The sequence below is a fragment of the Balaenoptera acutorostrata genome, chromosome 11 (genome assembly GCF_949987535.1).
Source record: "Balaenoptera acutorostrata chromosome 11, mBalAcu1.1, whole genome shotgun sequence".
NCBI lineage: Eukaryota > Metazoa > Chordata > Mammalia > Artiodactyla > Balaenopteridae > Balaenoptera > Balaenoptera acutorostrata.
The window spans coordinates 98,798,866-98,812,522 of record NC_080074.1 but is presented as its reverse complement, the minus strand read 5'-3'; the positions used below and the strand labels follow the sequence as shown (position 1 = coordinate 98,812,522).

Genomic DNA, 13,657 nt, shown 5'->3' with positions numbered 1-13,657 from the left:
ACACCTTGTATCCCGATATACTGTGACGTGAATACTCAGTTCAAATATGCTTGATCAGTTCACGTTCCTTGATCACAGATCACACCATACTCATTCCAATCCCTAACTTTGTTTCAGATGCGTGCCCTCCCTGATAAATATTCCCCTTTCCTCTCTCTTATTATGCAATCTTCGCCTTTCTGTCAAACCTTAAGTCTTATCTATTCCATTTGAATATTATTTGACTTTCTTACTTACAGGGATTTTGTATGCACATGCATGATAAACGTCTCAGTGTTGTGAATGTGGTCTAACACAATTTTCCCCTTCATTTTATCTACTATTTTGTAACCAAAAGCTCTGCCACAGTTGTTGTCTGATAGTTATACATTTAGTTTATTCACTTTTAATAAAGCTCATTCCACTTTTCAGTCCACAGGTTTAAGCTTTCTGAAAATGAAAGAGAAAGTGTTAATTAGGCATTTTTTTCATGACAGGAAATTCTAGCCTTTCCCAAAGATAAACAGTATTTGATATGTGTGTAGAAGGCTAGAAAGTCAGAAGTGAACCAACAATTTGAATTCAGAGGACTGAGAGAGGGAACAGGATATCACTGACAAATGCACCTAAGGGTTAGCTTAAAGGTGATGTACAGTAAAATGTCTATAAAAAGATATTACTAACTGCAAAATGTTCATGTCCTTTATATTTTTTTTCAGTTTAGAGACATTATTATAACACTCATACTAGTCAACATCATTTTCTTTTTGTCTTTCTTTTTTACACATCCTCTAGCCATCATTATATATTGATCAGTCTTATCCACCGTGCTATGCATTTCACTAATTTCCTTTGTTTTTGTATCTATACCTTGTCATTGTGATCCTAGTGTCTTTTACTGGTTCTTCAGCTATAAGCATAGAAAATGGAGTCTGGGTAATACCTAAATTTGAAAGACATCATAGTACAGTGGAAGGAACTTGGAAACTAGGTAGATGGTGACGCTTTTTGCAAAAAGCATGATCATAGAAAATTCCCAAGATTCCCTAAATTGCTTTCTGCATGTGTAATAGTCCAATAAATGCCCATTTTACATATACTCATCCATTCATTCATTCATTCCTTCACCAAATTTCTACTGCGTGGTAACTGTATGTCAGTCACTGTTTTAGAGCCATGGAATACATTCCTGTGAGTATACATGACAAAAATGTTATATATATATATATATATATATATATGTACACACACACACACACACACACACACACACACACATATATGCAATGGAAAAGAGTGAAACAAGAAAGAGGGACAAAAATGTGGCCTGGGGTGGGGTGGAGTGGAAAGTTGTTCTAAATACTAAGAGGCAAAGGTTAAGTAGCTAAAGTCTAAGACTCCGTGCTCCATAAGGACTAGTGCCATGATTTTCTCCATGAATACTCGCTATTAATTTCAGTGTCTGACACATAATTAAATTAATGAGATATTTGCTTTAAAATAAAAGAGATAACTTATGTAACACTCAACCTCTACAATATTAAACAAAGGTTTTTATTCCAAATTCAAACTCATCAGGATATTTGGAATAAAGACTTCTTCAGCTATACTTTCCTAAGCCAAGAAAAGAGGGGGCGATAAAATATGCAAGTAGAAATAAAATGTCAATGATAGGCCTTATAGGGTGATTGAGAGATAGCTGGAAAAGCCTCTGGATTTCGGAAAAGAGAAAAGAAAATTTTGTTGTTATCTATTGTTTTTTCCTGCAGTTCTCTGCTTAATTTTTTTTTAAATTTTTTATTTATTATTTATTTATTATTTTTATTTTTGGCTGTGTTGGGTCTTCGTTTCTGTGCGAGGGCTTTCTCTAGTTGTGGCAAGCGGGGGCCACTCTTCATCGTGGTGCGCGGGCCTCTCACTATCGCGGCCTCTCTTGTTGCGGAGCACAGGCTCCAGACGCGCAGGCTCAGTAGTTGTGGCTCACGGGCCCAGTTGCTCCGCGGCATGTGGGATCCTCCCAGACCAGGGCTCGAACCCGTGTCCCCTGCATTGGCAGGCAGATTCTCAACCACTGCGCCACCAGGGAAGCCCTCTCTGCTTAATTTTTGCTGAGTAACTCAGCTTGTATTTATGGGGTACGTGGAGAGAGGAAGCAGAATTAAGACTAATGTTATCAGGGCCTCCTTTGACCCTGACAGTCTCTGTACTTACCCAGCATATTTCTAACACCACAAAGTCACGCTTGATGGATACAAATAAAGGCAAATATATTTTTATGAAGCAGAGATCCAGCCATAAGACACTCAGCTTATGGTTAAAGTTATCAGAGATCCAAAAGCCATTCCTGGAAATTTACTTTAAAGTGAAAACATTACTGAAAGGCAATATATCAAGACATTAATTTTGTATTATTTCACTTTATTAGATTGTTTTCCTTTGATGCCTAAACCTAAGCCATATAAATCCTGCCTCATGTGGAGTTCTCAAATTTTTTAAAACTTTGATTTGCAGGGGCTAAAGAGTATAATATAATTTGAATATCTTTGACTCATTACTTAAAATGTCAGCTTGTTCAGTTTTTCATTTTAATGCAATCAAATAAATGGATGGATGAATAACTCTAAAAAAAAACACTTTGATTTGCAAAACATGCAAGAATTTGGATGAATCTGGGTCATAACTAGACCTTCTAACACAAGACCATGAAACATCTAATATAGCTCATCTTAGATCAGATTATATTAGAGTCTTACACCACAATGAGATAGACTCTATATCTGTTGATGTTTTATCCATGAGTTTTCATCAGAAATAAGTTCATTTAAACAACATGATTTAGACTCTGCCAAGGTTAAGATGAAGCATGAACTTCTGTTCTTTGAAAGGATATACACGATGGAATAGTCAGAATGGAAGTTAAGGAAACAGGAAACAAATGCCATATCTACTCGTTTACCACAAGTTATTATTTTTGTGTTTTGGTGTTCAAGGTCCATGTATATCTGAGCGGCTATTAAAGGGCTTCCTGGAAAGAAACAAAAAACAAAAAATCATGTGCCCCAACTCATACGTCTCCACCTTACCAGAGAGAGGAGGACCACAGACGGGTAGACATTGAAATCATAAGGGTGGGCACTACATGTTGCAAAGTCATTGAATGCTGAGTTCACTTTCATTCCAAGGGAAGCCATGCAGGATGAAGATGGATATGTCGCCTTAAATATTAAAACTCAAAAACCAGCTCTCACTTCAGGTAAGAATGCCCAGAGGCAGCAATTTGGAAATTAACTGTTGAAATGGATCCACCCTAGTTTCCTTTTTTCTACTAGTGATAGCATACATAGTTTTGTTTTATTTTCCTGAATGACCTTCTTTCCCTACATCATTTGAGTGGTATCTACAGGGGCTACCTGTGTTATTTAGAATATAAACAACAAATGATACAAGCAGGGCACGTTGCATTAAGGCTTATAGATTTAAATGCTGGAGGGAATAGAAATCTAAGGTATAAGAGGAGGAAATGTTTGAAAACTCCACTTTCTAAGATGTCAGCAAGTGGGTGTGATTCCACAGTTGTGGCTTATAAACACCATTATTTAGAGGAGTGAGCACAAAATAAAACAAAGACAAACACAAACACACAAGACCTTAGCTGCTAGTTACATTTTGACTCAGAGAGAAGTCCAGTGGGAGTGGGGATGGAGTGGGTTGTGTTTACTGTTGGTGATTACCAAGGGAGCAAAGGCAAGATGGGCCAGAGAAGCTGTTTATATCACTTGGACAATCCTGAGAGGGCAGGGGATGGGGGTGAAGCTGTCCCCCAAAACTATGCCATACTGCCTGCCCCCTAACATCTTGATTGTATGCCCACAGTTGACCCTGCTTCCTCCTCTTTGTGGCGTGTGATGGCTTTGATTCTGCTGATCTTGTGCATGGGGATGGTTGTTGGGCTGGTGGCTCTGGGGATTATGTGTAAGTATTGACTTATTGCCAATGATTTGATCTGAGGAAAGCAATACGTAAGTTTCCTGGTGTATGCCATGAAGCTTAATTGTCACTATATATTTGTCGCTACTGCAATTATCCTATACATAGCTGCCAGGATATTCTCAATAAAGGAGAACTCTGAACTTTACCTTTTGATTAAAATTACCTTTTAGGTTTTAAAATTAATTAAAAATTATTGTTTAAGAATTTTAAGCTGGTCTTTAAGATCTTCCTCAGTATAGATCCACACTATCTTTTGAAACTTTTTATTTTTTCCTCCCTATTCTGTGCATCTTAAGATCCAGCCTGAGATTTTGCTGATTCTATCCCCTCTTCCTAAAATGTCCTCCTTCCCATTTTTTAAGATGAATGTATTTACTTCCACTGAGACAATTCATATCCCACCTAACTTATAAATATTTTTTCTTCCTATACATCTAAAAGCCCTCCAATGTCACATTATCATCTGTATAATTGTTGTTTGTTCAGATACTTGTTTATTTTTTCATAAGATATTTTAGAACTTTGCATTCACTACTTTGATTTACCTGAATATCACAGTACTTCGAGCACAACAAGAAATCAATACTTTTTTGTTTTTGTTTTTTTGTTTTTTGCCATGCCGCAGGGCATGTAGGATCTTAGTTCCCCAACCAGGGATCGATCCCGTGCCCCCTGCAGTGGGAGCACGAGTCTTAACCAGTGGACCACCAGGGAAGTCCTCAATATGTATTTTTTAAGTGAATGGATATTCTGGCATTACATAGAAAACATAACAGCAGAGGTCATTCACCTCTGTGAAATGTGCTTAGAAATCTGTGTTCAAGGAAAGGTCAAAACAACTGCTTTGGGCATGCGAATTGATTATGGCATGTTCTTACTTGTGGTCATCTCCTTCAAATAGTTTGCCTATTCTTTTGGAGAGCTCTCGGTTGTCATTCTGCCTGGCACTTAATGTTTTCTTTATAACCCCTTTCCCTGATCCCTTTTCAGCACACTTTTACTCATAATGTATCTAGTAAACACTCCATAGATTTACAACTCTACTGAACATAAAGTTCATTGAGAGGACTTTTTCTTTGCATCACTCCTTATTATCCTAATTACAAATTATTATCTAATTTTTACAACTAGCTGTCACGCAGCAAAACTACCTACAAGCTGAGAATGAACATCTCTCAGGAACTCTGAAACAATTAGCGAGGAAGTTCTGCCAAGATTTACTACGACAATCAGGACAAAAGGAAAGTAAGTATGATTTGGTAGTCTCTTCATCTCCCCTAACTCTGGAGTATTCTTGTGATGCTATCTGTCAGGAATCTTGAGATCTTCAGGAAACATTGAATATGAGGAAAAAGTAAGACCATCCTTTCAGAATGAAAGGCATCCTATGCTTGGATTCTCCTTAAGGCCATAAATGCAGCCCATGTGACGTACACTGGAGATATTATGGAGACAGTTGCTATGGATTCTTCAGGCACAACTTGACATGGAAAGACAGTAAGAAGTACTGTGCTGATGTAAATGCTACTCTTCTGAAGATCACCACGGAGGACATGCTGGTAAGAATATTTCTATGTCAAATATTTTGGAGTCACAAGGAGAGAAATCTCAAATGAAACACTTGACTTTTTTTTTTTTTTTTACATTTTTATGTCTTGCAGTTTGTGCTAATCTCAGAACCTTATCAAGCTCAGTAAAAATTACATTTGAGAGTAGAAAGTGCTGAAATAGAACTAATGAAACTTTGAGTTCTGGTCTTGTGTCTGCAACAAGAGTTAAGATCATTTCTTGGCTTCCTTAACTCTGTTTATTAATTCAAAACAGGATCTGAAAGTATAAAGAAATTCAATATGATTGTAAAATATAAATATAAGTGTTATCCCAACATTACATGCATTCTCAGTTTTTGCTAAATTATTGACACTTTGAACGAACCATGATGCAAACTCTATCTTTTCATAGGCCCTACCAGGCATAGTTTGGGGCACAATCTTATTTGCATAACACACAGGATTTCAGTTGAAAATTTTTTATTAAACATGTCTCCTCTTCTATATTTCCCTTTTTGACAGCTTCTAACAAAAGCTCTCTTTTCAAGTAATGTACATTCACATCCACTAATGCACTCTCCCTATATTATTGAATGTAGCTTTTCTTTTTCATAAATCCTGGGAGCAAGCCAGGAACCAAGCCTTGGGGTCTCCCTTCTACCCAATAACAGTTTGTCAAAACATATATTTTTAAAAAGGCAGAAATTATTTATTGTACTTATCCTACAATTTCTAATATAGTAATTATTCACATTTTTGCATATTGAAATAAATGCAAATATAAATTGGAATAGATGATCAGGATTTGGGCTCTATGCAGACAGAAATTCAATAGAATTCAAATATTCAGGCAAGCCGTTTTCTACAGAACTGCTATAGGTAATCAGCAAAATTGACTTGTGCCTTACTGAGAGCTGAAGTAACCAGTAGTGGACCAGACATGAGGAAATCAGCCCAGTGATGTCCATGCTCATTTGGGTGTCCTGTTATTCTAATTTGCTGTACCATATACTATTTTTGTGGCTCAGACTCATAGAGAAGATATTCAGATAAGTTAACTTCTTTGAAATCAGGCAAAATAAGAGAGTACCTGCTTTGAAATCTCAATTCTATTACAAAGAGATTAATTGGAGACTAAACAAGTCTTGAATCTTATTACTCTAGGCTGATATCAGGTTGGAGATGAACAACTAAAAGAGGAAGTAATGTAATTTTTGAGAAATAAAAAATAGTTAAATTTCAGGTAGACTGTATCTGTCAGGTCCTATAGTGAAGTATACAATATGGATGTACTTTAAAGAAAAAAAAACATAAATTAACAAAAAGGTGACAGGTAGCTCAAGCTTTAAGAAATAAGTGACTCTCACAAAATATCTCTTATGGAATGCCATTTTGTGTCTCACGTGTCTGCCAAGATGCTCAAGTCATTTTTTATTTGCCAAGAATGTGTCCTCACCTGTTTTTTCCGGGAGGTATGTGATTACGTGAACATTTGACCTCTTTTTAATTCTGTTACCCATAGATCGATTGATTGACTGATTTATTCATCCATTAATTCAACAAATATGTGCTGGAACTATTCCAGGACCTGAACCTATGTGTTAATAAAACCTACAAAAATTCCTAAATTCATGGAACTTTATTCCAGTTGGAGCAATAGGCAAAGAACAAAATAAACAAGTATAGTATATAGTATAGTAAATAGTGATCATTTCAAAGTAGAAAAAAGTAGATGCACGTCATTTGTAAATCCCTTTGAGAAAGACATTGTATAACTCTCTTTTACCCAGTCAACTAAAATAAATGAATATTCCTGTATGCAAGATTTTGTAGGCAAGCTAAGCAATGAAACCAAAGCGAGTAGAGCTTAATTCTAGGGAATATAACGTTTCATCAACAATGTATTTCTTTTCATTTTCCTTCTCTAGTTGTTTACCACTCATTTCATTTAAGAGCCATATTTGATACTTTATTTGGGATTCTAACCTTCAATTGATGGAAGATAAACACATAGGAATATTAGAATATTGTCTATCTTGCTTACAGTTTTCCCTGTATCCTGCAAGTATTTTTATGCAAAAACAAGTGAACTTGGTACAATTCTAAATATCAAATATAATTAGTATTAATATAGACATATAATCTACTTTTTATGTCCAGCATCTTATCATGAAGCTTTGCCTTTATGCCGTTACAAGAACTGTAGAAACACTCTGACCATTATATTTACTTGTGTTTGCAATAGCAATACATCAGTAGCAGGACTGGATTAATTCGTTGGGTTGGATTGTCCCGCCAGAAATCCAGTGACGTCTGGATGTGGGAAGATGGCTCAGTTCCCTCCAAGCATTTGTAAGTTATTGGATGCTCAGAATACAAGGCACAACTAGGAATTTTGAGTCCTGAGGTCTTCTACCCTCTTGAGTACAGGTTACTTAAAAGTTGGGAGGTGGCTCTGTGGTTTACTGTGTGTTACATAAGCATTGGCTGAGTCACTTACACCATAATCCTAACAACAGAGCACTTGTAATAAGATTCTACTTTCCTACTCTCCCATTCCTCTGCTTTTTATCTAAGTCGCAATCCACCTCTGTTCCTGATACTTTTTTCCCATTCATTTCTACCCTTAACTTCACCACTGGAACATTTTATGTATGTGGTTTTGTTTTGTTTTGTTTTTTTAGCTTGATCTGATTCTCTTCACATATTTTCAGAACAAAATTATCATCCTCATTATTTTATGGTTGAAGGTTATTTCTTTGAGGCTTCTTTTGACTTTTTAGTATCATTTTACCTCGTCTTTTACCTTAGGGGTATCCAAGAATCAGGCACATTATCAGTCACAAGGTGATTCTAATGTTCATGTCAAAAGGGAGCCCCAGACCTCAGCTAGAAAGAACCAGACCAGAATCGGCCCCATTTTGAGTTCGTGCCATTTGTCTGTAGCCTTCTACAGACAATCCAGGCAAAGGGCCCAATTACATTGGGTTACTTAATATGGTTTTCCAATCTCTAATCACCTTTTGTTAATCTTGTGCAATGTCTCTCCAGTTAAAATTTAAACTTATAACCAAAAACCTATACAATCTGATCATTACTTAAAGTTTTAATTAATTTATTCAACAGATATTTATTAAGCATTTACCCTGGGTAGGAGCCAAGAATATTATGAGTACAAGCAAGTTTCTTCATAGACCTGGGTTTTATTCTTATCATTTGTTGCCTTATTCATAATAGTGCAGGCACGCTGGTGATCCCTCTGTTCTTTCAATGAATCAAACATGTTTTGAGGTCTTAGGGCTTTTTGTACTTGCTCTTCCCTTCTAGAAAGCTCTGCCTCCAGAACTCCATGAAGGACTCCCCCTTGTCACTCAAGTCTGTTTAATCCTCAATTCCTCAATGAGACCAGCTTTAATTACCCAAACTAAACTAGCCTCCCTCCACCACATGCACTTGAGTCTATCATATCACACTGTCTGTTTCATCATGACTCTTACCACTCTCTGAAATTTTCTATTTATCTGTTGGCTTCTTACCAACCTTCTCTCATTATAATGTAAGTTCCCCAGTAGAAAGGACCTTGTCTTTGTTTACCACTCTGTCATCAGCACATAAAACAACTTTGGCTCGTAGTAGATATCCCATAGATATTGGCAAATGAATGAATAAATATACATTCTTTGTCCTCTTGTCATAGCACTGTAGCAGGAAATATAACAAGCAATTACAATACACTCTTGTATCCAGCTGCCCTATAACATAAATCCCCATTTCAAAAATTTTTAATCAACTTATTTTTCCTTGAGCTCATTTCCAACCTGTGCAGCTACTTGCCTTACAGGACTCCTCTCTGTTTATCTAAGTCCTACCCTTCCTTCAAGGCAGAACTAAAGTATGATCTTCCATGAAAAGATGAAAAGGTAAAGCCTTTCTCATTATTTCAGATACCCATCCATCTTTTCCTCTGGACTCCTATTGTACCTACTGTTCACTTCTGCTTAATCTTATGCCATATTAATTTGCTATCGAGCTATTCAAGTGTACATACTTTATACTCCCAAGCAGATTGGAAGTTTCTCAATGATCTGAATGTTGCTTTTTAGTTTTTTGCCTCATACTTCTTATCTCCACTTTATGCAACAAAACACTATACACAGAGTTTGATTGTTGATTGTTTATTTAGCTTTCAAAGGAACTCATTCTACCTTTTCCATTCACAGGTTCAAACTTTCTGGAACTGCAACAGAAAATATGAATTGTGCTTATTTTCATAATGGGAAAATTCACCCTACCTTCTGTGAGAACAAACATTATTTAATGTGTGAAAGGAAGACAGGCATGGCAAAGGTGGACCAACTACTTTAATGCAAAGACATGCACAGCATGTCACAGACAAGTGCTTGATAGTACAATAAGAGATCTGGATGAAGGAATCACTAGCCATAGAATTGCTTATTTTTCCCTTTATTCCCCTTAGAGTCATCTTTACATTATCTTTCCTACCAACACCACTTAGTTCCTTCTTTATATAACCCTTTATACTGAGGAATAACTTAGTGCCTTCTTTATACATCCAGAAACCAGTCTATGAGCTGATTGTTTGTTTCCCAATGGTTCTGCTTCCATTAATTTTCATTCTTCTTGTCTTCCATTCCTAATTATCTCAACATGCTGTGATTCACTGCATCTTCAGACATAAGCATATACATTTTACATTGAAACAAGAAAGGCTAGCGCTTAAATGACTTAAGCTCTGCAAAACATCTAAGTCTGAGACTATGCAAAATATCTAAGTTTGAAAGACAGCATAAGATGGTGGAAAGTACACTAAACTTGGAGTCAGTAGAATAATTTAGATGGCATGATCACTCAAGTACAACCATGGCTCAATCATGTTGCCTCTTAACTTCCATTTTCTAATATTTAAAATAGGATAACACCTGTCTTATATACCTCACAGTTCCACAACCGAAAATAAAACTTCAAAGTATTAATTATATCAGAAACTCCATGAAAGCAAACCCCATGACTTTCTTATTTTCTATTCTATGCCAGCAAGCACAGCTCCTGGCTCACAGGAAACAGAAAAATATTTGCTTCTCTTTGTGTGAGATAGTTCATTAGAAAGCACAGCAATCAGTAAAACACTATACAGATAAAATTTCTATTCCAAGTCCCCCTATGGTCAGACTCAAGAGCAGTAATTTTCTGTCCAAGAGAAGGATAATAAAGTTTGCAAGAAAACTGACAGGGCTTGAAAATGAGTAAATGCTTTTTAACAAGTTGCACAGGCTAGTTGAACAGCAAGCAAAAATGCTTTATATAGTTCTTTTCCTGACAGCTCTATGTTTGGCTTTTGCTGAGTAACTCATGCAGTATTTATAGATATGTGGAGAGGCACCCTTTAACAGGATAATAGGCAAAAATTTCATTTCTTTTCACAGCTCCCCTGAAGGTACTCTTTCTCCTTAAATTCGTGGCAATAAAATTTATGAACATGATTCTCAAACATCTCAACTGAGGTGCTTGTTAAAACATGCAAATGTTCAAACACAAATACTTATGGTACTCAGTGGGAAGGCTGAGGAGACAGAGTCCTATGTTTTTAATAAGCACCCTGACTTGATTCTGATACAAGTATCCTTTAGTACATTTCGAGAAATGTTACTTTGGAACTTACTCTCTATCTGGCTTTTGGTAAATTGGTTAGTCTCTTTAAAACTCAGTTTCTTCATCTATGAAATGAGTTTAATATTATTACCTTACTCATAAAGTAATTGTGAGGATTATTTAATATAATTATGTAAGGCATTGAGCAGAGTACCAAGCATATAATTAATACTCGATGAATATGTGTAACTTTTATAGCTTTGTGCACTGACACCTAAAGACACTTGAATCTATTTTGTTTTAGACTATCAATAAACAAGCAGGTTTGGCAGGGGAGGGGCAGCAAGAGGGGGCACTGAGGAAAAATAATAGAAATACTATAGATTCTGCTTCCACTTGAAATGTGTTGAGATCTTGGCTTTTGGGGTATAATGCCATTATTTTCCTGTTTTTACTTGTCTATTTAGAGAAACCAAATTGGAACTAATAATTCAGAAAACTGCCCAAAAATCAGCCATAGCTCTGAAATTTAATGTTTTATCTCCCCCAAATGGAAAAGCATACATTTTATATCACTATTCATGACTGAATTTTAAAGAATAATATTGTAGTGGATGGTAAAAGTGCAATTAAAAAATGTGAACCAATCAAACTGTACCTACAAAGATTCTTTTTTTCTGATACTCATACCAAAAGCATCTTATACATAAAATCAGAATAGCATAGACTTTAGTAGCACAGGTAAGTGAACTTGGGAAAATAGTTTGACTTCTCCATGCCTCAATTTGCAATTTTGTTACAACATACTAATAATAGTAACTATGTCACAGAGCTATTTTGAGAATCAAAATAATTCAAGTAAAAGGCCTTTGAAACAGTGCTTGGAATATAATGAACAATAAATAAGATAGCATGATTAAAAACATTAAACGTCATACAAGTAACACGCTAATCTTTGGCTGGGAGAGCCCAATGTTTCCCCCAAAGATTTATCAGAGAACATACTGTATTGGGGAAAACTAGATCTTTCTGAGCCTGATATTTAGTGCTGATAAAATTTGAGAGCCCCTGGAAATTAATGACAACCACTGAACTTCCGTTCCTGCATTCCTCCTGACATTGCTCTTAATGCATATTTGTTGTGCTTATTGTTTCTTCCTCTTCTTCACCTCAAGATAGAAATTATTTTAATGTAAAGGCTATAGGGAGTTAAGTCACATTATTTTCTCTGTCAGAATCTCAGGTCACATAAAAATCATATGACATATTTGGAGAATTTGCTGGATATTCTCCATTTGCCTCTTGAGATCCTCTTGGCCCCATCCTATGTCTTGGGAGGCAGAACTCCAATGTACAGCAATATCTGGGCAAACTTGGCCTCTGGCTTCCAGTTAATTCCTCTATTGGGAGGTACTAGCAGTGATCAGGGGCGTGAAAGGGGAGAACGGTCCGGGTGTTTATGCCGCTGGCTGTCGCCTACCACACCCTGGTTTGGCAAAGGCTGCATTTTCTGTGTCTTAGGCCATGACCCTTTCAGATAGGTCACAAAGTTCCAATAATCACCCTCCCCTTAACCCTTCAGGCCTGGGTGTGATAATCGTTCCCCAATGCATATTTCACAACCCCTTTCTGGTTTCCTTAATCCTTCCCCAATCTTTATAAAACCGTCTTTGTTAAATGCCCTCAGATGCCCCCTTGAGTGCGCCATTTGTTTTCTTCTGTTACAGAGATCAATGGTTGATCCAGTGAGACACTGTGGCCTAAAGGAATTTTGCAGATTGTTGGGACTTGCAGACTGTAAATTACTGAGACACTACTTTTGGCCGTAAGGACAAATGGCCAATATATGAATGATGATTAAAGTATCAAATTTCTCAATACCAATGCTGTAGTCACAGGATGTGGCAGAAACAGCCCTCTATCCACTAAATAATTCATGCTTCCCTTCTAGAGTGAAATTATTATAGAAAGTTTGCTAGCCAGGCAAAAATTAGGCTTATCAGGACCAAACTGTAGATCCAAACAGGGCATTATTAGTGGATGTGAATGTCACACATGATAATTCAAGGTTACGGCTTTTAAGAAGCAGATGTGGATATGCCATCTTCTCCTTTTCTTTCCATGGGCTAGAAGTATGACATTCCAACCACTCACAAAATAGAAGGAGCAGGGTTGCATTTGGAGGAAAACTACCCGCTAACCAGGATTACTGGAGCTAAAATGTTACGTGAGCGAGAAATAAACTTTGTGTTAAATGACTGATATTTTGAGGGTTACTTGTCACAGCAACTGCATCACCCCAACTAATACAGTGTGTAAATTTATTTGAGGGATGAAATCCCTTCCCAGTTTTCTTGTTTAAGGATGTACAGTGATTACAATTCCTTCCACGCTGGTTGGCCCAATGTGAGCTATCCTTGTATTTTTGCTATTAAGGTCATTCCCACACTTCACATCCTATACCAAATGTAAGCTCATTCTCTGCACTTCTGGCCTTTTCATTTTAACAGTAATCCAGTGCTATCACC

General features: G+C 36.6%; 2 protein-coding genes across 2 annotated transcripts in view; one reads left to right on the top strand and one right to left on the bottom strand.

The window, feature by feature from the left end:
- Window positions 1-13,657, bottom strand: part of LOC103012302 (C-type lectin domain family 12 member A) — a 234,448-nt gene that overhangs the window by 33,155 nt on the left and 187,636 nt on the right. The gene's annotated exons all lie outside the window — the stretch shown is intronic.
- CLEC1B (C-type lectin domain family 1 member B) lies at window positions 3,169-10,387 on the top strand. The gene is made up of 6 exons (XM_007196089.3): window positions 3,169-3,232; window positions 3,853-3,951; window positions 5,101-5,214; window positions 5,377-5,528; window positions 7,765-7,871; window positions 9,740-10,387. Exons 1-6 carry the CDS (start codon window positions 3,169-3,171, stop codon window positions 9,882-9,884), a joined length of 681 nt encoding a protein of 226 aa, XP_007196151.1. The 3' UTR covers window positions 9,885-10,387.

What these genes read in the sequence shown, in the direction of transcription:
- CLEC1B (XM_007196089.3), top strand. Translation starts at nt 3,169, where the DNA reads ATGCAGGATGAAGATGGATATGTCGCCTTAAATATTAAAACTCAAAAA. An exon ending in ACAATCAGGACAAAAGGAAA is followed by an intron (nt 5,215 to 5,376) that starts GTAAGTATGATT and finishes ATTCTCCTTAAG; the next exon opens with GCCATAAATGCAGCCCATGT. An exon ending in TCACCACGGAGGACATGCTG is followed by an intron (nt 5,529 to 7,764) that starts GTAAGAATATTT and finishes TGTTTGCAATAG; the next exon opens with CAATACATCAGTAGCAGGAC.